A 26347-nucleotide genomic window follows, 5' to 3' on the forward strand; every position below is an offset into this window, starting at 1 on the left:
TATATATCCCCCACAACCGATTGTTCAGATAAGGAACTTTTCGTAATTACTGCCCCATTTTAAGAGCTAGAGGCTTCAAATTTCAACGAATGCTTAGGTATATAGCATATATTGTTGTCTGAAAAAATCATAAAGATCGGTGGTATATATAGTATATATATGGTAGTATATATAGTATATATATATAGTATATATATATATATATATATATATATATATATATATATATATTTTCGCAAATTTTAGCCCCATTTTAACAGCTAGAAGCTTCAAATTTCACCAAATGCTTACGTATATAGCATATATTGTTGTCTGAAAAAATCATAGAGATCGGTTGTATATATAGTATATATCTCATACAACCGATTGTTCAGATAAGAAACTTTTCGCAATTTCTACCCCATTTTAACAGCTATAAGCTTCAAATTTCACCAATTGCTTACGTATATAGCATATATTGTTGTCTGAAAAAAGCATAGAGATCGGTTGTATATATAGTATATATCTCATACAACCGATTGTTCAGATAAGAAACTTTGTGCAATTTCTGCCCCGTTTTAACAGCTAGAAGCTTCAAATTTCACAAAATGCTTACGTATATAGCATATATTGTTTTCTGAAAAAATCATAGAGATCGGTGGTATATATATTATATACCCCATATAAACTCAATTTTTGCCCCCTTTTTACGGCTAGAAGCTTCAAAATTCATCAAATTTCATCAAATATTTACGTTTACGTCATATATTGTTGAAATACGTGATTCGCAGTCATAGTTTTTACACGCAGACCACAAACAACCAGAAACTTTGCATCCTCACACAAAGTACCTACCTGTTTTTTATTTTATATTTATCTTAAAAATCGTTAAGGTATGCAGATCTGTTCACTATATATTTCTTATCTTATACATCCGATTATTCGGAGATTACGAACGGATAGGATTATTGTTCAGCCCCATTCATGAAAGGTATGAAGTCTTTGGCACAGCCGAAGACAGTCCCGTTCTTACTTGTTTTTTTCCTTTTGCTGCAATGTTAAGGTGACCTGAATAATGTGTAAGGCTTCATGTTTCTTCTGTAACATGAAAATCGATCGCAAGATTGCACAATTCTAAATCGATTCCTTAATCATAAATATCTCGCTCCCTGTCCCGTCTGAAAACTTTTTATCCCAAATTTACAACCTAATAGAGACATAAGTTTAGTTCAAAGTATTAGGTCTCTAGGTTATCGGGAAGTTCCTGAAAACACGAAAGCAAAATTTCCAACATTGCACACTTTGTAAATGGAATTTCCAAAAAAACAAAAAAAAAAATGGACTGCAAGATTCCACAATTTTGTGAGGAAGTTAACCGAATCACTTCTAACGAAACTAGTATAGAGGAAGTAAAATCAACTTTGAACGTTGATCATATATTTCACAAGACAAAAAAAAATTGAAATAAAAAAAGTTTCATTTGATTTGAAAAAATTTTCATTTGATTTTAAAAAATTTGATTTGATTTGATAAGAGTTTCATTTGATTTTAAAAAAATTAAATTTGTATTTAAAAAGTTTCATTTGATTTTAAAAAAGTTTCATTTGATTTTAAAAAAGTTTAATTTGATTTGAAAAAAGTTTCATTTGATTTCAAAAAAATTTCATTTGATTTTAAAAAAGTTTCATTTGATTTGAAAGTTTCATTTGATTTTAAAAAAATTTCATTTGATTTTAAAAAAGTTTCATTTCATTTTAAAAAAAGTTTTATTTGATTTTACAAAAGTTTCATTTGATTGAAAAAAGTTTCATTTTATTTTAAAAAAGTTTTATTTGATTTGAAAAAAGTTTCATTTGATTTCAAAAAAATTTCATTTGATTTTAAAAAAGTTTCATTTGATTTGAAAAAGTTTCATTTGATTTGAAAAAGTTTCATTTGATTTGAAAAAGTTTCATTTGATTCTAAAAAAGTTTCATTTCATTTTAAAAAAAGTTTTATTTGATTTTACAAAAGTTTCATTTGATTGAAAAAAGTTTCATTTTATTTTAAAAAAGTTTTATTTGATTTTAAAAAAGTTTCATTTGATTTAAAAAAAGTTTCATTTGATTGTAAAAAAGTTTCATGTGATTTTAAAAAAGTTTCACTTGATTTGAAAAAAGTTTCAGTTGATTTCAAAAAAATTTCATTTGATTTTAAAAAAAGTTTCATTTGACCTGAAAATGCTGTAAAACCTTGAAATTTTACCAGATTCTTGCGTGTTTGAGAAGAGTAAGATACTCTATTTTTGTTTTGAAAGTGTACTATACGAAGAAATCGGTTTTTTCAATCGAAATCGTAATATGTTTGTATTTAGACTCTAAATTTTAGAGGGACATTATAGATAAAAATATCATCTCCAGTTAACCGAGACTGACAATTCCATAGTTAAGCTCAGTAGAAAAAAAACAGTGTTCTTTAGTGAGACACCCTAATGTATAAGCTAAGGCTTGAAACTATTATGTATTTTTTGTGTTGTGTATTACAGGAATATTTTGGATTTGTTTGTTTAACATTTTCAATAAACTAAATTCTGTTGCTGAGTTAAAAGAATGAGATTGAGCGATGACTGCAGCAAACGAGTATCCAACTGTTTTTTATATTCATCACAATGAGTACGCTTATGTTAATGTGTTATGCCTTTGTAAATAATCCCCATCATTCTGCTACTCGAATTCACAATTGAAAGCGAAAGAAACGTCGCGGTTTTATTTCTTTCTCATAATTACAAGTTGTATCACATACATCATTCGTTTTAAATTTAATCTAGCATATATGAGTCACTCTAACATTTTAAAAGACAAATTAGCTGTCCCTTGCTAGAATAAAAGCATGTAGGTAATGTTTTTTTTAAACCTTTGGGAAAATTTTGGATTTGAGTCTGGAATTTTTTTTTGTATTTTCGCGGAGCTGCAAAAGTGATATTGGGGCCACAATAGAGCCTTAATAACACAGTACTTAATCAACAAGTGTCCCCATAAGCATTGGAGGGACTTCGCTCAGGCCGGACCATGCATGTATACAGTGTTGCCGCTCATTGAAGGTAATGAAAAGGATAATTCTGAAAATCGAATACTAAAGCATTCGAATGGATGGACCTCATAATCCCGACGACACACAATCCAGGCATAATAAAATTCCGACAAATATATTATCCTGACTAGGCAGAAAGGAGTTCTGTGCAGAAACACTGTGGATTGCGGTTTTGGATAGGCTAAGAGTTATTTTTTTGGAGCACGGGCGAAGGCCACGTACTCAGAAAGGTGTTCTAGGCCGCATATGCAGAAAAGCGTTCTGCATAGCAATGCCGTGGATCGCGTAGAATATGCTGGATCGTCTAAGAGCTATTTTTTTGAAGCGAGCCGAAAACCGCCTACGCTGAAAGATGTTCTGCACAGAAATGCTGTGGATCGCCTAGCCGCTGTTAGAGAGCTAAGGGTTAGAATTTTTATGCGCTGCATGTTCGTGTTTAGATTATGAACTGTCTTGGTTTGGTCATGTCGAGATTGTGTGTTTCGGAATTATGTTATACAACCATTAGGATGGGTGGATTTGTATGGACGAAAGTTAACAGATATCGTGCCATCGAGTTTTCGAAAGGATTTGTGCTCAAGAAAAAATGTTCCGCTACGCATACCCAAAAAAAAAAAATTTCGAGCCTGCGAAATTTTATTTTTTTAATTTTTTTTCGACTTTGATCTTTAAGGGTTTTTCATGACCTACTAAAAAAAAATTCAATATTTTTTTTTTTTTCAAATAACTGTTATCGCCAACGTTTTTAGCGGACATTTTTGGGTCGGACAGGGTATCCATGAAAATTTTACAATCAAATGAAAATTTTTTTAGTAGGTCATGAAAAACCCTTAAAAATCAAAGTCGAAAAAGAGTAAAAAAAAATGAAATTTCACAGGCTCGAAAATTATTTTTTTGGGTATGTGTAGTGGAAATTTTTTTCCTGAGCCCAAATCCTATCGAAAAATCGGTTAATAAATCGACCCAGTCTAACACCCATATCGAATAATCGATTAATCGAGTATTGCAGGTATCAGTATTGATGTAAGCGCTTCTGGTGGAGTATTTGTATCACAGTAAAAAATACTTGGATTAATATCACAACCTAATAATGAAGGAGTAATAACTTGACCATGGATACAATCGCGGTTGCCACTTTGGTCCATTTGGACCAAAAATGGTCTCCTCCAACCCCATTTGGTCCGCTGGCCCATTTTCTTCAATTTTGGACCTTGTTAGTCAATAGCCACGATTTTGGTACTTTTCTTTATTTTCCATTAAGGTAAAAATTTACAATATTGCCCAAAAATTTCGCAAAACATTCGTTAACCCACATATAACTTCGAATTTACTTCAATGGAACTCTCCCCGCAAAATATTGCTCAGTCAATAAAAGGTACCAAAACAATGACAATTCACCTAGGAGATAATTTAGACGAGGCAATAAAATAAAACCAAAATGTTGTCCTTTTTATTGAGATCTGTTCCATTCTTACGATGAATTTTGGAAACAAATGAAAACATTGCGTGGTAACCGTGGGTACAATAACCAAGCAATCCTATATGTAATATTGATTCCTCGTTTATTAATACACTAGTTTATGCCCATGAGGTTTACCCCACGTTCTATAAAAATATGCAGGCTACTCGTAACTGGCCATGGGTAAAACATGAGTTGGTAAGATTGACACCTGCTAATGCTAATGACTGTTGTTGTATAATATATTCATATTTGTAACAGTATTCCCCTCGCTTAGGTGAGGTTGACAATTGTGTTGCAGAAGCTCTGAAGCTATAAAGGTTTGTATTGCGCTCATCAATCCCTTGAGTCGCAGCTAATGATCGTCCTTGAGCTTAATTGAATAGGAAATTTGAGGCCTTTAAAATTGAAAAGACAAATCTATCGGTATCAATGAAATCCTTGGTTTTAAACTTTTCGAAATTTTCCGATAAAATGAATTGCTTCAATGACATTCGTAAAAGTTTTGTGATGAAAAGCCTTGTCCTTCCCACTACATAAGCATGGAGAATCGAAATAACGAAGCATAAATATTATGATATTATGGACCCTCTTTTACGGATCAATCGATGAGGAGATATTTCTGATGGCTCAAAACTTGGGACTCTTCCACGACTGTGTTAATATAGTGATAAGTTTTTTTGGTTCTAGTGATATTAACATCCTCATTTTAAGGTGCTAAAAATGCCTTTTCTCAAAGCCATTTTTAGTTTGTAAAGATAGGCTCAATATTTGGAAGATGATGTCATAATTTCTCAAAAACTTGCAGGAAAATAAATGAAATCTGTTAGTAAAGAAATAGGAATTTTTCCGTAATTAATTTCAAGAAGTTATTTAGCAAAAGCTGCTGCTGAAGTGTTTCCGCGAAAATGCCCTCTCATATTTCTAAAGAGAGTAAATTTTTGTACGTAAAGCCGTCTATAGACGAAAAAGCACGCATTTACTTCAACTGCGGCTGTTCCAGCAAGTAACAGGAAAGCACCACCTTTGGGATGATGATTACACCTTAAATTCTTAAGGGTTCGGTCTAAAACTTACAGCGACTGTTTATGAGTCATGGTGCGCACATCGCACACCCTCACTTTGGCCTGACTGTTTGCTTATGTTGTACATCGGTGTATCAGATGTTTGCAGACAGTGGTCATTTAAATGCGGAGTTGTACATGCACTACACAAAGGGTATCCGCGGTATCTGAGAACTGTCATATTTAATTCTCTTTTTGCTTTTACATCAATTAATAAAAAATTAAACAGAAATATTTTTTTCCGGTTCCTCCAGGCGTCTCCAAAAATACCAACCCTAAAGATAACATAAAAGAATACTAAAGGAATAACAGCGAAACTCAACTCTGCAATCAAACTATACGTGTTGAAATGACCTGATTTTTTAAGGCAGCCATAGTTCTGAAAGTTTTTTTTTTTTCAATTCCATATATTACTGGTGCTGTTAGGACTTAACGTCATATAGCTCCTTACAAATTTTCATTACTCCATTCGTATGGGAGGTGCCACGCCCCTTCTTGCTCACCCCTTTTTTTCTTAGTGGTGTTAGGGATTGATCCAATTGAACTCTTTACTGGATTTCAATTTTCTTGTAATACTTCAAGAGTTATGCTGTATCAAACATTCCATTTGTATGGTAGGTGCCACTCCCTTTATTTATATTGAAGTTATGTTTAGCCTATGACCATGTTTGGAAGGTTTCTAATGGTTATTAAAATTTAGTTGTGATAGTCCGATCCGTTTAGGGCACAACCCGTTTTATACCTACATACAAACATTCATAATTTTAACTTTATATATATAGATAGAACATGTGGATAGACTGAAGTTAGCAAAAAATTTTAACGGCGGAAGATTAATAAACATCCAAAAGGAATAACAGCCAAACAACTCTGTAGTCAAACTTTAGCTGTTATAATAACCTAAAACTGTTTTCACACAGAAACTTAATGATCTCATTTCACCTTCTAATGAAATCGTAAATTTTTTGCTTTCACACAGAAGTAACTGCTCGATTAGTATGAAGGATGAAATGTCAAGCGAATAAAATGACAATGCTATATGACAGACAATCATGGCGGAACGATACAAGGTGGCAGGATGGTGACATACCTACAAACAAAAAAAATTCCATGTACTTGTAAATTCGATGGACAAATGTCAAAATCGTACTGCGCCGGTAGTTGATGTATCAAATCAAATAAAAAAGGTTATAATCAGCTGTTCGATGCGGCCACCATGTATCGTTCCGCCATGCAGACAATGACATTTACTTTGACAAATGACATTTTTAAGAACTGAACACACCAAAAACTAAGAAGCGGAACGCTGCCAACAGAGTTGCATTGTGCTTTTGATTTCATTAGGCATTCGATTAGGTACTAATGAAATAATTATAGATTCGAATTTTGTAGGGAAGATTGAGCTCAATAAGCGTCTTAATGTAGAAAACTGCCTTTATTATTCACTAAGCCGTCTGTGTGAAAACAGTATAAGTTTGTACGGCAGCCATAGTTCCGAAAAATCCCATTTTGTAAAGAAGGTGCCACGCCCCTTTTCCCGAATAGCACATTTTGCTAGAGGTGTTAGGACTTAACCTCATATAGCTCCTTACCAATTTTCATTATCCTACCATTACTACATCCAGAGATATGCAGTATGATAAATTATATTTATATGGAAGGTGCCACGCTCCCTTCTACCCCAACCCACATTTTCTTGGGGTGTTAGGGATTGATACCATATAACTCCTTACTGAATTTCAATGTTCTAGCATGAATACCTTCAGAGTTATGTAGCATCAAATATTCATTTTGCATGGGAGGTGCCACGCCCTTTTATATATCGATATTATTTTTATCGTATGACGATCCCTGGAAGCTTTCTAGTGGGTTCTGCAAATTTGTTTGTGATCGGTCGATCCGTTTAAGACGCAAGTCGATCTATACCTACATACATACATACATAATTTGAATTTTATATATGTAGGTATATAGATTTAAGTGTAATATACGAATATACGAATATACATATATACATATATACGAATGTTACTCCTTATGTATCAATTAAGGAAATATAGCCGCTAATACTCGATACGGAATTCAAAAGAAGCTAAAAATAATACTGGATCTGAAATGCAGATTCCCGCCCGTAAGGACACGCAATGTTAAAAAGGAGTAGGAAATGCAAGAGGCTCGAAACTTTGTGAAGTAATCCATTGCGCGTAAAAAAAGATCTAAGATTAATGTTTAGATGGTCCATTTTTTTTTTTGCGAATTTCCTACTGTGTTGCTCTACCACTGCTAGGAATGTCATGTGTAAAGCTTTCAATTTTTTTTTTTACTTTTCCCTGTTATAAAGCTTTGTATACTGAACATTCAAGTTCTAGAAAGATTTAACAGAGAATACACGCAACAAAAAAGTTATCTGGGGAAACAGGCTTTTTTGAACTGTCCCTATAGAACAAAATCTCTGTTATAAATCTGTTAGTACCGTTTGTATGTGACAGAGTCGCTAGATGGCGCACTGAAGTATTTAACATTTGTTTGCACATCGGTAGGTAGTGCAGTTTACGGTTTATGTTGATTGGCCGCGAGCTTCATCGGTGGAATGTACATGGCCATACAAGCATAATCTGCATATATCGCCGCTGTTAGTAGGACTTATGTTATAAGCCAATTTTTCTGTTATAAATTAATTTCCAACAGCACAAAATGATAGCACAAAATGTATAGTTTTCATTCTGTTAACATTAAACATTAAGCACCATTTAGAATATGTCGACAGGTGTCGTTAAAGTGCACTGTTGATAATACAGTCAAATTTGGTTTTCTAGCGTTGCCAGAAGAATTTGTCAACAGAATTTTTTTCCTAAATCCCCAAAATGGAAAACTTTTTATCTGCCATAAACTTTCTGCGTTATCGGCATACAATCTTAAATCTAACTTGATTATTGTATGCTGAAATCAGAGACATACCATATGTGAGTTTCGCGTTTGTTTTTAACTAAATAAATATTTTTATTTCGTACGCAAGAAAATTTTAACGAATATGACCGATTAAATGACTTTATGGAGAGCTATTGTCATGTGATTCTGGTAAATAAATCTTTCCGGAGCCCGAAATAGGACGTGAACTGCATTCATGTCTTGTAAATCCATAAGCATTAAAATTAAAGTTAGTGCCTTTTTATTCTAGTTTTCATAGAATAGTTTGATTTACACTGCTTTTATACTTTCGAATCAATTGTACAGTAAAACTTTATTAAAATAGTATTTTAAGTTAAAATATAATATTTCTGTGTACAAACCATTTTTCAGAGAATGAAACCGTTAATATTTATTTTATACTGCTTTGTTGCCTTGAAAAATTGATTTACTGCTTTTTTGGTTGCAAAATTTAAGATATTCGGAATATAAAACAAATTTTTACCTTTTTTATCTTAAGCTTTAAATTTTTAAAGATATGTTGCTGTATTTCTTTTGATAAACTATATTTTTTTCTAATTCCCTTTTGCTGTTTGAAGTCCTTCTCGTATAGCTTTGTCCGACGAACGAGCTTCTAGCCGCTTAAAAGTGTTTTCTTCGCCTAACTATGCAAAAACGACGGTGTTAAAACGACCACAGCAATCAAAACAAATATACGAAGAAACTAAAAAGTTTATCCAATTAAAAGTAATAAATATAATTATTGTATGCCAACTCTCACCCAACTTAGTGCTTGGTTTTCATTACGTCAAAATAGTTGACATAAAAATTGCCTCAAGCTTAGCTGCTGGTCAGTTGGGATCAAAGTCGTTTCCAGTATGTCACATTACTGAATCTAAGTCGATAAGGTAGTGTATGGTCATAAGCCATGGCAAAATTTTAATTGGTGGGAGGCTTGTTGGCAAACGAAAATAAATTGGCCACATGTCAGCAAATGAAATTTGAATGACAATTTTCCACGAACACAATCACATTCCATGTTGTATGAAAGGCCATTTTCTTTGACGTTGCTAAGTTTGTGGTCAAATTTGACCTAAGGAAAACCAAGCATAAGATCCTATATTTTCGAGATCTCTTAACTTATCTAAACTTAAAATTTAGGGACGGTCTTTATAAGCTTTATATTTCGTACCTTTCCTCCTCTCTAGATCTCGGAAAATAACATACATTAAGGTAGCGAAAAAATTTTTATGTAACCTCCTTACAAGTTTTGTAAAGATCTCGGAAATTGACATTTATCAAGGTTGCCAAAATTTTGAATACAAAGTGACAATTAAATAGACCAATAAGTGAAAACGATAGTTGCCCAACGGTATGGCAAATTTGACATTTGAATTTCATTCGCTAGCATATTGAAAATTTACTAACGTTTTCCAAATGGATTCCCATCATTAAATAATTCCATAGCATATGAAATAACTGGTCACCTGTCACTTTATAGTTTGTGATCAAATTTGAGCTAGGGAAAACCAAGAATTGTAGTTTTGACGCAATTTCAATTTGAAAAGTGAAGAAAAATATTTAAGCTCCAACTTTATATTTTTCAGGATTTAAAACAATCCCTATTTCAGCACATTCCAATCCAAATTATTCAAAAACTGTTGGATCTATATAAAATATACATATATTTTAATATACACACATATATATTAATAACAAATAAGAATAAAATAAAAAATAAAAAAAATAATATCAAACTCACCTGAAAAAATAGTGTAAACGCCACCCATTGATAATATTTTGTATGCTTTATCGTTAGAGGTCCACGTCCCTGTGAATTATGAACCCCAGGAAAAGGCACCTCGGAACCTTGCTTCTTCATGAAAGCGTCTACCACTGTATATGTCGAATGTATCCAACAATATGTATTAAGAACATCTTCCGGAATGTCTCTGCATAACGTAAGAGCAGCAACAACAATAAGTAAAAGACATCAACGAAAGAAAAACAGCAATTAACACATTTAGTATAAAAAATGGCACAAGTGAGTCACAAACGTGCAGTAGGGCAGGCGGGGGATCACAAAACAATTTGTCTGTACGATATTAGATTTTGGTAAAGCAATAAATGTGGTGGCCCGACCACTATATTTGAATTTTGAAAATAAATGCGGTGGCAACATTTATTACTTTTCGAAATCTTGGTAAGAGGTGACATTACATGTAACGGGTGTTAAAGATTTGAGAAGGGTGTATGTATGTATATATTTATAATAGGTTTTCTTTTTTGAGCAAATAGTTTTAAGAGTTGTATGTGCTTAAATTGAAAATATTAGTTAAAGCATTTACTATATAGATAAAAAGAAGTTGGTAAATACATATATATAATACATAAATATAAACTATTAAAAAGTGGATACCTATATTTCATGAAATTAATATAGCGTTCAATGTCGTGTTATTTTCAAGTTTGCATCAACTTCTACATTAGGGTGTCCTTTATTTCCTACTTTTTTACTTTGTTTGCTGCAGTTTAATTTTTTTCGCATTATTTCTAAATGGTTTTTACCAAAGAATCCAGAACAGTTAAGGCACAAAGATTTTGTGGGCTACACGGTAAGGTGTTTGTCTAAATTTGTTTATTTTATTTATTTTGAATGACAGGAAAAGATTTGAAAAGAAGTGAGACGCTTATACAGGAGGAAAAAGGAAGAGGTAGAGAGGCGTGAGTGCGAGGAGCTTGAGATGTTAGTAACCAGGAATAACGCCAGTCAACTTCAGCAAAAAGTTCAACGACAGACGGAAGGTTTCAAGTCGGGGGCCAACTCCTGTGAGAACTAAAACGGCGATCTGATAACCAATGTTCAAAGAGTAGTTAGATTATGGTGGGAACACTTCTCTCCCCTCCTTAGTGGAGACAGCAGTAATAAAAATAGTAATAATAAAATAACCAGATTAAAAACAATAAGGCCGCGGGCGCTGATGAATTGCCTGCGGAGCTATTTAAATACGGCGGCGGGTATATAAATGTTCTTTGACCAGTACACAAGTAGAGGTATACTGCAAACTGTGCCAACTATTGCGGAACCAGTCTTCTTAATATCGCATATAAAGTTCTGTCAAGCGTATTGTGCGAAAGATTTAAGCCTACCGTGAATCGGCTTATTTGATCTTATCAGTGCTGCTGCAGACCTTATATATCCTGAGTGTCGAGACACATCACTTCTTCGTCGATTTTGAAGACACTTTCCACAGCACGAAAAGAGCTGCCTGTATGCCGCTGTGTTTGAATTTGGTTTTTCCGCAAAACATATACGGCTTTGCAAAATGACGTAGAGAAACACCATCAGCTCAGTCAGAATTGGTAAAGACCACAGGTCGTGCGATTTGTTTAATTTGATATTGGAAAAAATTATACTAGCAGCAGAATTTAACCGCTCTGGAATAATATTCTAAGAGCGTTTACTGTCGTATACTGACGACATCGACATCATCAGCCTGAACACTCGTGCCGAAAGTTTTTCTTATTTTATACATGGGTTTGATGGTAAATGAAGACAAAACGAAATATCTGCTGTCAAAGGGTCAGCGCATTTGCGCCTTTGCAACTACGTCATTGCTGTTAGCCATATTTTGAAATAGTAAAGGGCTTCGTTTATATGGGAACCAGCATTAACACCAACGACATCAGGTCTGATATCCAACGAAAAAGCATTCTAGCTAATAACTTCAACTTTGGACTAGGAAGGCCATTGAAAAGTAAAGTACTTTATCGGCAAACGAAAATCATGCTCTACAAGTCACTTATCGTGCCCGACCTGCTATATGGTGCGGCTCTGGGAGTGTTCGAGATAAAAGTTCTTCGAAGGAGTTACCGATCCCTTCGCGTTGGCGATGGCGAGTAAAGAAGAAGATTTAATAATGAGTTGTACGAGCTTTATGTAGAATCCAAAGTAGTTCAGCGAATTTGGCTGGCTAGACCATGTTATGCCAATGAAAAATGATGCTCGGGCCAAGAAGGTATTCTTATCCGAACCCACCTATGGGAGCGCATAAAGAGTGCACTGCTTCAAGTAGCAAAAAAATAAAATTTCTTCGGAAATAAAGGACAGCCTAAAGTTTGAAGTAAATATTTTTTTGTTATGTGTATGCATTAGGCTGAGGAAATGTGCATGATTTACTACTTTCTTGAACTTTTTTGTCTAAGGGCAGGCAATACATACATACATCTATTTGGATATATGCAGTGCATAAAAGCGTCCGGAAAAAAAGCCTACCTTGTATGTACACAGTCTATGGGATTTCCTACGTACTGCCGCGTCGTAACAGCGATCGAGAATGTTATTAGTAAAATAACAGTTGCATTTGTGTGTAGGCGAAAAACAGGTGAATCGATTTTGACATGAGACACCTATTTTTTGTTTTTGCATTTTGCATTTCGTATAAGGCATTTCAAATGCAAACGATTAACCCAAACGATTATTCCATATATTCCAATCGCAATCACAATGGCGGGCAATGGTAATTGCAATTGCATTTATCATCATCATCATCATTATCATCATACGATGGATGTTGCGGCGTGCGATGAAGTCAATATTGTTGTAAAAAGTAAAAACATAAAACACAAGACAAAAAAAACGTTGTTGACATCATCAACAGCAGCAGCAGCAAAGTCCAGTTTCCAGCGAGCGCACCACCGTGACGATATACGCGCACACAAGCGCATGCATTGGTGGTACAGAGTGACGCGCAGTCGCAACGTGGGCGCACAGCCGCAGCGCAGATGGAGGCGGAAGTAGCGACGATAGTGGCAGTAACACAGTAATGGAGGCAAATAATAGGTAAAATCAACCATTTTTTTTTTTTTTATTTTTTTGTTGTATATTTCATTATGGTATGCGTAGTAGTGTTGGAATTCATTGCGTTATCGATTTCAATTTTAATTTCATTTAACAATTTCAATAGGTGTTTACGGTTCGTTGCAATTCGTTTGATTTCATTTCATGATTTTTTTTTTTTTTTTTTTTGATTTGTTTACGGCCCCCAATTAGCAAAATTTAGCACCAATATAGTGATATCATAGCACAAGCATATGATATACGCGTAGTATGCAGACGATAGTTGAGTTGATTTGGTGTTCGTGTCCGTGAAGGAGACGAAGTTGGAGTCGGAGTCGGACGGTTGTATTGGATAGTTGGTGTAGGATTGAGATAAAAGAATTTTGGTTTTTTTGCGAAATATAAAAAAGAATTTATGTTATTAAGCGAATACTTTTGATTTCTTTTAAATGAATGAAATGCAATGTTTCAAACAAAAAATTTTAAAATATTTTAAATAAAATGAGAAAAGTTTATATTAAATATATTAAATTAATAATACGACTGCGCCGTTATCAAATATTTGTAATATTCTTGTTTCAATAATTTCAACAGGTAAATACGTACTTCATTAATACATAGAATAATTACAATTACATTACTTAATAACAGGAATCGTAATAATTACTGACTACCCGATACTTTGATAATAACAATGCGTTTTGTGTTTTTCCTAGTTATTTGTGTTAATTTTTTTTTTTTTTTTTTGACTGTGTAAAACACAAGCACAATGATGAGGTAAGAGCAAAACGTACTCTGGCAATAATATTACAAATACAATATGAGTAATGTAATTTTAATTGTAATTTTAAAGTAATCTTTTTATGCTGGCAGATGAAAGGAGAATTCGCAAACGAAATTTGAATTGTTAATAAATTTGATTAAACCACCTTAACAAAAAAAAAAAAAAAAAAATGGAAATAAAAAAAAAAATTTTAATAAAAAAAAAATTTAAATAGACAAACTAAATGTAACTATTTCACTAGTCACAGGATAAGCTTTATTTCATTGAATCACTGTAACGTCCTTGAAAAAAAAAAAAATAAATAAAGAAAAATTAAAAAAAAAAATTAAGAAAAAATATTGAGGAAAGGTTAACTCTGCTTTCATCTGGCCACTTGACGTCAGAGCGCTGCCACAACGCCCAAGAAAAAAAAAAAAACAATTTAAATAAAATTATTCAGTAGATAATTACCAAAAAATAATCTATTTCTCATGTGCTCCACAGAGAAATTTGTAATGAGAAGAATTATTATCGCGGTATACAAAAGTTAGTATAAAGAAGTTTTTTTTGCATTTTCCAGCAAGTTTTGCTTCAGGGGTATTTCAAAGTCACGGGTGGGATATTTTTACTTGACTTTGACACAAATTTAAGTAAATTCTTTTCAGTAATCTAAAAATTTTCAAAATTTTATCTATTGAAGGCGAATATTTGTTGAATATGAAAATAATTAACTATTGAATTTAGGTCTGCATTTTACAAAAAAAAAAAAAAAAAAAAAAAAAAAATTAGCACCTTTAAGCTTGTGACGGGTAGGACAAATCACAGTACGAGTATGAGCGCATAATGTGTGAATAAATTTAAACTCGTCACTACGATGCAACAAATTATTTTGCACCTTTGATATAACCAAAAACCTGAATTAAATTGAGTTCCAATAGGATTAATCTAACTACTTGGATACTTGCGCAGGCCAGAAGCTCTAGAATTTTCGGGAGCATACAAATGAGCAAAGAAAGGTATCGGGGCTACCATCAAGCAAAGCAAACTTTGATGCTGGAAAGTGTTTTGCAAGGAAGTGGATCGTGATATTTGGGGGTAAGGATGTACAATAGTAATGAAAAAATTCCACGACGAAAATATGAGACACATAGCTGACGTTCTGTTTCTCATTCAACCCCCGCAGAGACTATGGGCACATCACAGAAGAACGCCACAACATGGCTTCATTGCACGAAGAAGAGATAAAAATGGCCCTGCGCAGCATGAATCCTAGAAAAGCGCCAGGTTAACTGCAAATATCTGCCCAGAACCTGTGTTGCACATGTACAACAAATGTTTTGAAGCAAGAATTTTCTCCACCAGATTGAACAAAGCACGGTCAGTTTTTATTACGAAGGGCAAAGGGGACTTCAATTCTTCATCGTTATTCCGCACGCTATATACGATGGATAACGCAGGAAAACTGATGAAGATCCTTCCTGAAGCAACGTCTCACGTGAGTAATAGAGGATGAGGGAAGGACTTTCTCAACGACGAAATGGCTTCCGGAAAAGTCACTCTGCAATAGACGCCATTACAGAGGTGATAAATAAAGTCGAGAAAGCCAAGACTGATCCCCACCCAGACCACTAGTATTGCTCTTCAGATTGAGGCCAACATGGTAAGACGATATAGTTGGGGTATAAAAACCCTATTTCAGGGTAACTCAATACCTGATGGAAGTATAGAGGACGTACGAAACCACTTTCGGTCAAAGAACGGTTATGTTATTAGACGGAGCAATACAGGGCTCGTTACTGGGCATCAATCTGTGGAACAGTACTTACGACAGTCTTCTTGCGCGGCGTAAATAGATGTCTGAGGGTTGATCACGGTTTTCAGAATTACAAGTAGTATTGGCTTTAAATGAGATACTAGTTCTACGCTAGCTTGAAACTAGTGCGACTAATGGCGGAATATATCAGTGATGAGCACAATTATACATTCACAAAATTCGTATGTGGTAAAAGCTTCGCTATACCCGAAAACGTTTAGAGTGCTTTAAAATAACGGTTTAAGTTGATGAAGAAACCTAATAGAATATACGATGCCTGTTACTGTTTTGCTATTAAATAAAACATAAACCACTTTCAATTTTAGACTCTATACGTAATACATATACAACTCTTCAGCGTTTAAACCAGCAGCAAAAAATCTTTTGGTTCAGATGCTGAACGTCGAGTAAAATATTATTCGAGCGAGGGAAATTTGTTTGCATGTTAACAAGCTTTTGTATTGTCTTTGCAGAGTATATGTAAGAAAGCTCCATACGCGTGTGATGGTTTGCTAAAAAAAAAAATTTACTTATTTTAAGCTTTTAAAGCTTTATTTACTTCATCATTGCTTGTTTTGCTGTTATTGAGAAAAAGTACTTTTAATTGGGTATATATGTATGTTTATCTATATTTTACGTTGCATAATTATTCTAAATGTTGAGGTCAAAGGTATATATTCGTTATACTACATACATTCTTTGCGTGTTAACATTTACATACCTTCAGCAATATATCTGTATATAACTATATATGTATGTGTATGCATTTTATTTTACTGTTGATTTTTTTTCGTATTGTCGTACTAATCCAATTGTTTTCACACAATTTGATGAAACAAATTTTATTATTGAAAATAAATGTCATTAAAAAATATTTTTAATTTTTATAGTTCACGATACTACGATTTGCGGACAAAAAAATTAATTACTTACATAAAATTTTTATTTTTTTTACCAATTAGTTATAATCTAAATATGTGTATGAAGACACAAGATAAAATGATATAAAATTACAAAAAAATACTTGTTTTGAATTTTATATGTAATTGAATTTTATATGTAATAACTTTTTTGTTGTTTAATTTAAACAAAATGTACCTGAAAATTTTTAGCATTTAATACATATGTACTTCAAAACGCGTTGAAAATTATGTATGTAGTATTGTAAATACTTAAATATGTAGGCGATAAAAAAGACTTTCTTGTGAATGTTATGAGAATAATGTGCGATCATAGGAATGCAAATTTTCTTCTCGAATAATTGGTATGTTTTAAGTTATCGACGTTGCGCGAATGTAAGGATGATTATCAGCTGCATTTAAAAATTTAAATTTAAAGATGAGGGCATACAATATGCAATATAAGATAAATTTTTGTGATAAGCATTTGTTGTTTGTTACGGCAGCAATGATTGGCTGGAAGGTTCATTATGGTACTATTGCAGATAAAAACTTCTAAAAAAAAATAACTCGATAGCCTATAATTACAACTCTATTTTAGAGTAACTGCTCTCAAAAGTTGACATCAATACCACGCAGACAAGGAGACTGCTTACTGGACAATGCTTCGTTCGAGTGTAAAAACACGCTGCGCATGTGAAAGTTATCGGGACACAAGAGTTATGCGGCAGTTACCCACCGACGTGTGCCGTACGTAAGGACGTTTGTCGTACGAAGCACGTTTGACCGAACTCTCAAGCCCGTAGGAATCAATGTGTGCGTCTGTGTACATGTACATAACATATTTGTGTGTGTATTGTTTACAGATAAGCACTGTTGCCATTGACCATTTTGCATGTATGCTTATGGAAACATCAACTTTTTCCAGTTTAATTTTTGATATTGTAAAAGGCCGGAATACATATTAAATAAGTATAAATAGATTACATAATTATAATCAGCACTTTTACATAATTATTTCGAATTATTTTCACAATTTTTCAAACTTTAATTAGGTGTTTTTGCATAAAATTGCAAACGGTCAAAAATTAGCGCGCAAAAGTTTACTAGGCAACTCTGTCTAGTGAGAGAGCGATCAGCTGACACGTTCTTACGGAAAAAATCAAAATTGTTGTGATTTCTACGTTCCGGGCTACGTACGTACGGGCGTAGCACGTCGGTGAGTTTTCGTTTACATTGCACACTCATAAGATAGATCGTGTCAGCTGACACGTTTTTGGTACGTACGTTCGTGAGTAACTGCCGCATTAAAGAGATACGCACATCTTAAGGCAAGTCTCATCAAAACTGAAACTGTGATTGTGTTAGCAAGATATTACGATCGTTGTGATAGTAGTTTAGTGCAGACGTCGGCAAGATGAAAATGCAGCTGTGTTAGTGAAAGTGCTATGGTCGCGCAAATCACTTGGTGCATCGTTTTGTGTTGCTCACTCGCTTATTTTTAGCAAGCAACAAGCGCAGATCGTTTGAGATCAATGGCTGGAAAATAGTGAAATATGGACAACATTCGTCAACATTGCGAGCAAGTGCTCAGCGGCTACTAAATGAAAGAGAATAAGAATACGTGAGAGTTGAGTGCGTACAATTGTACCACTGTTCGCCGACCATTAGTTTAGTCGTTGATCAACGAGCAACGAAGCAAGCTGACTGAATGTAAATATGGTAACGTTTTTAGTCGTGTTTTGTGCGAAACCCAAGTGAGAATTTAATGAACCGGTTTTTATTATTGTTGCTTCTGCAGACCTGAAAAGCCTAATATTTCTCAAATAGTACAAATCCTGCAGTACAACCTCGACACAGAACCGATATGTACCAAACCTTCGTCGACTTAAAAGCAGTTTTTGTCAGCACGAAAATTAGTTGCCTGTATGCTGTTTTATAGGATTTTGAATTTCTTATGAAACTTCTTTGACAATAACGCTTAGTGACGTCATCAGTTCCGTATGGATTGGAAAGGGCCTCTTCGAAGTTTTGAATGAAAAATCGAACGGGGATGAACGAATGACTTTTCACAAATAGATATTGTAGTCGTTTAGAGTAAAATAATGTTAAAAGATTCACCTTTTCTCGTGTAAAACAAAATTCGTTTCTCAGCAGAGCATTCACGGATGTACAGTTAACTCGATGTTCGATATTAAATAGCCCTTTTCTGTAAAGTGAAGCACAATCATCAACATCATAACTCATATACATACAAATAATATCAGGAATACTTTGTAGACAGAGAGAAGCATAGCGTTCCCGTGTCCCGATTTCTGCCTTTATGTTTACCTTTCGATGGTGTTATTTTACACACAGGCTTTGGCCACAGAAATAATGATGTTGATTATATTTGTTATTTTTTTGTACATCCCAGCAATTGCTCTCTTAAATTGGTACCGAAAATTACGACGACGATCTCAAAGGCGGTGTGAGGTATTTATGTATGTTAATATCAATATATATATATAAATAAATGCACATAAGGGCGGATATTAGCAATTCCGACACATCACTATATCGATAGTTATAAAATACTGCACAACTAAAACAGCAGTGTAAACAGATGAGACAGCAAATAGCTACGCACAAACGTAAACAGCAGCTATCTATATTACTTGCACATAGGCATAGTAGATAACAGCGAATTTGAACCGCATCTAATCGAGAAGGTTGCTCGCGAAAATTCTGCACCAGAGGTCGCCAGCGGGTAAAATAATTATTAGCGCTCATTTGGCTTATTTTGTTATTTAGTTTAGTAGTCGCTGAACAAGCAGAAAAGCAACATCGGGTAGGGCTATTGTTTATTTGCGCATACAACAAACAATGTTTTAATTTTTTAATATTAGCAATATATTTTTTTTTAAATTTTTTGCTACACTCAAGCAATAAGATAATATTTTTATAGCATATTTGCAAATTGTTTTTTATTTAATGTTAGTAAAAATGCGTGTCGGCATAGAACATGTAGTTTCCGTCCCGACAATTTGTAGAAAAAATTAAAAGGAGCACGCACCCTACATGTATTTTCTTCAACATTTGTGTATACATCTTGCTTCGCTACTCGTTGATCAAAGACTAAATTACCACTAAGAAAATTTTCATCTTACCAATACAGCCAAATTTTAATTTTGGTGACCCCTGGTCTAGACCTTGAGAGAAATAGGCAAACGGGGAAGCTGATAGCATAAATGTTGAAATGTTTACTCGGTTTGATTTTAACACGCTATAAGAGCAGTAATCGAATACATTTTGAAGTTCTACTACCAGAGTAGTGTTGTTTATAAAGAGATTTTGATATACTGAAGATTTCAGTGTATTTATTCGACGGTTCAGAGATTCGGATAACAGAAGACGAAAATTTTTCAAAAATTCACAAGATTCCTTACAATATAAATAAATACATATCAATATTTCTATGAATACCAAATCTCAAAAATATAGCTCGTAAAATTTGCCAGCAAATTTTAATTTTTTAATGCAAACAGCTGCCGCCAGAAAAAATGCTTACCACAGGATTTTAAAGGCTTACAATGCTCAATTAACATAAACTAGACTCTGTTCGATGCAGCTTTGAAGGTAATTATTTTTAATAATTTTGTTTCATATTCAAATGCAACTGACTTCAAGAAAACTAAAGATATATTTTTATTTCGACTACTGTTGTTGATGTGAAATTTTACGTTAAAATGCTAACGAATGACTCAAATTTAAAGTTTCTAGTAGATTGGATGTTTTCATTTTTGTATCATGAATAACGATGACCACTGAATCGATATTTTATAATTTTCTTCTTTTTGATACCAGTTGATATTTGCCATATGCATCATGTCAAATAAATAAATTCAATCAAAATGAATTACAACTATGAAATTTCGATAATAATAAAAAACACTATTTTTAATATTTTTTTTTATTTGGTTTATTGGTGAAAGTTAGTTAGCAGATTTAAATTTTTTTCAACTTTTTTTTAATTAAATGTGATTTCAAATTGTACTTGTGATTTGAATGTGAAAAGTGAGCGGTGAGCAGTGAGGAGTGAAAAGTGAAGTGGTGATTCAATTTCAGTGATTCAATTGGTTCATGTGATTCAAGTGATTCATGTGATTCATGTGATCCAAGTGATTCATGTGATTCAAGTGAGCGTGATAGTTGATCACAAATTAAGGGTGACTTAAAGTTATCCAAAAAGTATTTAAGTTGGTTGAAGTAAAGAAGTGATTAGTGGCATTGAATTACATACATAAAAGTTTTGAGAAAATTGTGAGTACTATTTTATTTGTTTTTGTTATTTTTGTTGGTGACTTGAGAAAAATTTGGCTTGATTTGAAGTGAGTTAGTGAGCGAATTACTTTTATTGAATAGCGGTTTTTGTTTTATTTATTCATTAATCAGTGAGTTCAGTGACAGTGAAAGTTGTGACTGAGAGTGATTGAGTGAAGCGAAGTGAGAAGAAAGAATTACAAATAGATATAATTTAAGATAGAAAAAAATTGAAATAAATTAGAAATGAAATTATATAAATACATATATGAAATGAAAATATCTAATGAAATCTAACACTCAGCAACACGCAATATTTGAATGTAATGATGGTGCCTTATACTTACTAAATACATATCTACATACATATTTGCTTATTGTCTACTTATTGAGCTTTTACTGTAGTAAAGGTTTTTTAGCTGACTAGGAATAAGGTTTTTATAGAACGATCTTGTAGTAAGACTTTGCGTTTTAAATATTTGACACGAAACTAGGAAGCTATTAAACTTAGGTGCGTAATTTTTACGAGCAAAATATCATTCTCCTGGTGTGACTGGTGGGACTACGAAATCAAGCGTCTGGATGAATTTACTTCCCAATTTCAGAAAACCTATTGAAATATTTTTAAAACTAGATGAACCATGTGCTTTTTGGTACATTTTGCAAAGAAAAAATATAAGACAATTTTCGTTTGTGACGGGTGTGACAAGTTACAACTGGGCGCTTTGATGTAACAAATTATTTCACATTTGATAAAACCAATAAAACCAAAACCTCATCAAAATTGAATTTCTAGACTTGGCTCAAGTCATAAGTTAAAAGACAGCCCCTCGATTAGAATTTTTTACTCGAAGTGTCTTTTTTTACTAGATTGACAATATATGGGACAAACTGATGGATATAAGCTTGAGTTGAGAGTCTTCTAGATGACCCTTTACTGATGAGGAGTGTGATGTACTTACATGAATCAATTTATGTTCTTGGTATGGAATATCCAATATAGTCTTGTTTAACAAGATGCGCGATAAAAATATCATCGAAAGTTGTTGTAGTTGGATGTGGAATTAATAGCCTGGATGTCCAGATCTTTGTAACCAATCATATAAAAGAAAAACTCACTACCAATCTTTCAGTACGTTGCTCAAAAATATTGTTGGTTTCAGCAATATCTTTACCAAAAACTAATTAAAACATTTAACATACAGTACAACTAACAATTCAAATAATATCAATTTTATATTTGAATATCAATACATTTATTTAAACTTTGACAAGATAAATATTTTGCATTGTAAGTAAAGAAACATAAGAAGAAAAATTTCATAAGAAATATGAATTACAAATAATACCAATTTTAAATACTAATAAGTGTATTTGAATTTTCATCAAAATTATTAATCGGCATTATATAAAAGATTTTTCAATATACTAAAGAAATTTTCCAATTGTAAGGGGGCGTGTAATGGGGCCTTTATTTCATTATATTACTCATGAATTTAATATTTTATTACCTATATTTACGAACGCATCTTATTGTTCTACACTTATTAATCGATGTCAATAAAAGCCATCACTACATTTCTCGAGCAACGTAACGAAAGGAAATGAAAATCGGACGATAACCACGCCCACTTTTTCGGTATCGAAAATTTCGAAAAACCGAAGAAGTTCGATAATTCATTACCCAAGACGGATAAAGCGATGAAATTTGGTAGGTGAGTTGACCTTATGACGCAGAATAGAAAATTGGTATAATTTTGGAAAACAGACTTTTAAAAGAAGGTAATTTAAAAGTTTTGCAAGCTGTAATGTGGCAGTCGTTGAAGATATCGTGATGAAATTTGGCAGGAACGTTACTCCTATTACTAAATGTGCGCTAAATAAAAATTAGCAAAATCGGATGACAAACATGCCCACTTAAAAAACAAAAGTTTTTTAAGTCAAATTTTAACAAAAAATTTAATATCTTTACAGTATATAAGTAAATTATGTCAACATTCAACTCCAGCAACGATATGGTGCAACAAAATACAAAAATAAGAGAAAATTTCAAAATGGGCGTGGCACCGCCTTTTTTAATTTAATTCGTCTATAATACTTTAATGCCATAAATCGAACAAAAACTTATCAATCCTTGTGAAATTTGGTATAGGCATACACTTTATGACCATAACTGTTTTCTGTGAAAATGGGCGAAATCGGTGGAAGCCACGCCCAGTTTTATACATAGTCGACCGGTCGTCCTTCCGCTCGGCCGTTAACATGATAACTTGAGCAAAAATCGATATATCTTTACTAAACTTAGTTCACGTACTTATCTGAGCTCGCTTTATCTTGGTATTAAAAATGGGCAAAATCTGACTGTGACCACGCCCACTTTTTGGATATCGAAAATTTCGAAAAATGAAAAAAATCCCATAATTCTATACCAAATACGAAAAAAGGGATGAAACATGGTGATTGGATTAGTTTTTTGACGTAAAATATAACTTTGGAAAAAACTTTGTAAAATGGGTGTGACACCTACCATATTAAGTAGAAGAAAATGAAAAAGTTCTGCAGGGCGAAATCGAAAGCCCTTGGAATCATGGAAGGAATACTGTTTGTGGTATTACATATATAAATAATTTAGTGGTACCAGACAGATGATGTTCTGGGTCACCCTGGTCCACATTTTGGTCGATTTCTAGAAAACGCCTTTACATATACAACTATTAAAATACTCATTACCACCTTTTATTTGATACCCATATCATACAAAAACATTCTAGAGTCACCCCTGGTCCACCTTTATGGCGATATCTCGAAAAGGCGTCCACCTATAGAACTATGGCCCAGTCCCTTCTAAAATGCTTTTTACTACCTTCCATTTGATACCCATGTCATACAAACACATTCCAGGGTTACCCTAGGTTCGTTTTACTACCTGGTTATTTTCCCTTATTTTGTCTCCAGAGCTCTCAGCTGAGTTAGAACCGAACTTAGCTTTCCTTACTTGTTTATATCTAATGATCATCTTGAAACACATAATTGCTACTCGTTCTACATACCACGGCTGCAACCTTGGTGATATTCTTATCGAACTTCTCGTCAAGCATGTACCAATTGATTAATGTAAGTACATTACAAGGACTATGATTTGAGGGTATGCACCGGCAATGCCAGTCCCTTTATGCAGATTGGTGGATTGATGTCAACGTGAGGGCAAAAGCCGACCGAGGAAAGAAGAAAATTCAAAATTGACATATTTACAGAAGTGGCTATGAAAATAAGCGAAGTTTTGGTGTTGAATTCGTGGTGGGGGTGAGACTTTGTTGCCAAGTACTGACGCCGAACCGAATTCTTTTAATATATCAATCACTTGTGGTCACGCACCGATGGATGAGAAAGACGCATAACGCTTAGAAAGCACATACGATCGCTGCCCTAGCCATGATATAAAAGTCATGCTTTGCGATTTTAAACGCCAGTGTGAGCAAAGAATGTGTTTTTGGACCACGGTCGGAAAGTTCAGCTTTCACGTTCAGAAAGTTCAGATTTCACTTCTCCTTAATGGAGAAAGCAATGTACTGCCTAGGGATGATGAACCCGACCCCGCAACCGATGATGGTGGAATTAATGTCCTCCCACATAATTTTTACCAAATCCGAATAGAAATAATCATATTAAAAAACAACAAGGAAGCTATACAAAGACGCCGGCGAGGAGTTGGTAAGGCGCATGCATAAGTTTCTTTGCAAAATATCATCGGACGAGCGAATGCGTGACTATTGGGATCTAAGTGTTCTTTTTCCAGTGTACAAGAAGACTGACCCTGCGAATGCGCCAACTGTCACAGAATCAGCCCTCTAGGTAAATTCCTCTCTTCGCAAACGAAAATCGTGCTCTACAAGTCTCCTGGATAGTTTAAATTGTCCTTGGTGCTAAGGATTGGCGACTGGTGCGACTTGTTGGCCGGCCAAAAGCATTTAATTCGTTAAGCACTCATTAAGGCAGTAAGTAAAAATACAATTTTGCAAGAAGTTGATGGAGTTATTGAACCTTCGGCGTGTTGCAGATACATATACATACATATGTGGTATATATGTACCTACATAGATGTGAGTGTGATGATAAAATATAAAATTTAATGATGTAAGCTTCTAACTGTTATGTACCAAATCTTAGTTTATTAAATTATTTCGATGTAATTTTTCGTAATCCTCTCAGGCTGTAATCTTTCACTTTTTTTACCTAAATTTAAATATTGAATAACTCATTTTTTTTCTTAACTATGTATCGATGGTACCATGTCATGCTAACATATTTATATTCTTCTTCGCGTGGAAAACTAGCGTAGTTCGTTATTCACATGAACCGTGTTAGTCCTAGATGAGACTGACGATATGTCTTTTCTATAATAATATGGAAACAAAAAAGTTTGTGAAATTTTGCTTGTGAATGTGAATATTTAAAAACAATTGTTACAAAAACTATGTGAAATGTGATACGGCGAGTGATGAAATGTACTCATGTATTTTTGTATGTAAATGTGCTAAGTTTTGAACGTTTACCATAATATGAGTTATGTAAATACTTAAGTGATAACTAATGACTATGTATGTAAGTGTGAAGGTAAAAAAATTATGTTTTCATATATTTTTTTATGTTTTAAACGTTTTTTCTCTTTCATTAAATATAAATTTATGTAGAATGTTTACAGCTACATTTGTTTGTATGTATATACCCGGCTGCAAGTGCAATGAGCGATTGAAAAAAGATAAAATGTGATTTACGAAACATGAGTCGTGAGATTATAAATCTTTATATGAAGAAAGTTGTGAGCGTGAGCTTGTTTTTTTTTGTGATAAAGTATATAAATATTTTGTGAAATTCGAAGCTTTTTGTTTTTTTGTTTTTGTACGTTTTAACGTTGCTGTTGTCTGAGAGAGCATAAGCAATTCCAAAGCACAACAATTTGCCATTGGCCTACAGACCTGTAACCAAGCGTTGATATTTATATGTCGTTGTTGTTGTTGACTTGATGACTTGAAATGATGTGACATTGTAATGGGTGTGAACTGGCTGTGAATTGAGTTGGTTTTTAGACAGTTTGCATTTTTTTTTAATTTTTATATATGATTAAGCGTGAATTCATTTTTTTTATGTAAACATTGGTAAATTTTTATTTTTTTTTTTAATTATATAACTCAATTTATAAATAATAAGAAATAAACTTAAGTTATTAAAATTAAATTTTATTGTTTATAAAT

At 33.4% G+C, this 26347-nt stretch overlaps 1 protein-coding gene across 3 annotated transcripts in view; it reads right to left on the reverse strand.

Annotated features, from left to right (window-relative positions):
- shakB (shaking B) overlaps positions 1 to 26347 on the reverse strand; it is an 840660-nt gene that overhangs the window by 135854 nt on the left and 678459 nt on the right. For 2 of the 3 annotated variants that reach the window (XM_067785020.1, XM_067785019.1), the window contains 2 exons: positions 12755 to 12888; positions 10241 to 10430 (listed from right to left, as the gene is read on the reverse strand). In XM_067785020.1, coding sequence (XP_067641121.1) covers positions 10241 to 10430; positions 12755 to 12888 — 324 coding nt within the window. The remainder of the gene's footprint in view (positions 1 to 10240; positions 10431 to 12754; positions 12889 to 26347) is intronic. The other variant, XM_067785027.1, reaches the window with a different exon arrangement.

This window comes from Eurosta solidaginis, chromosome 4, assembly GCF_040869045.1.
Source record: "Eurosta solidaginis isolate ZX-2024a chromosome 4, ASM4086904v1, whole genome shotgun sequence".
Taxonomy (NCBI): Eukaryota; Metazoa; Arthropoda; class Insecta; order Diptera; family Tephritidae; genus Eurosta; species Eurosta solidaginis.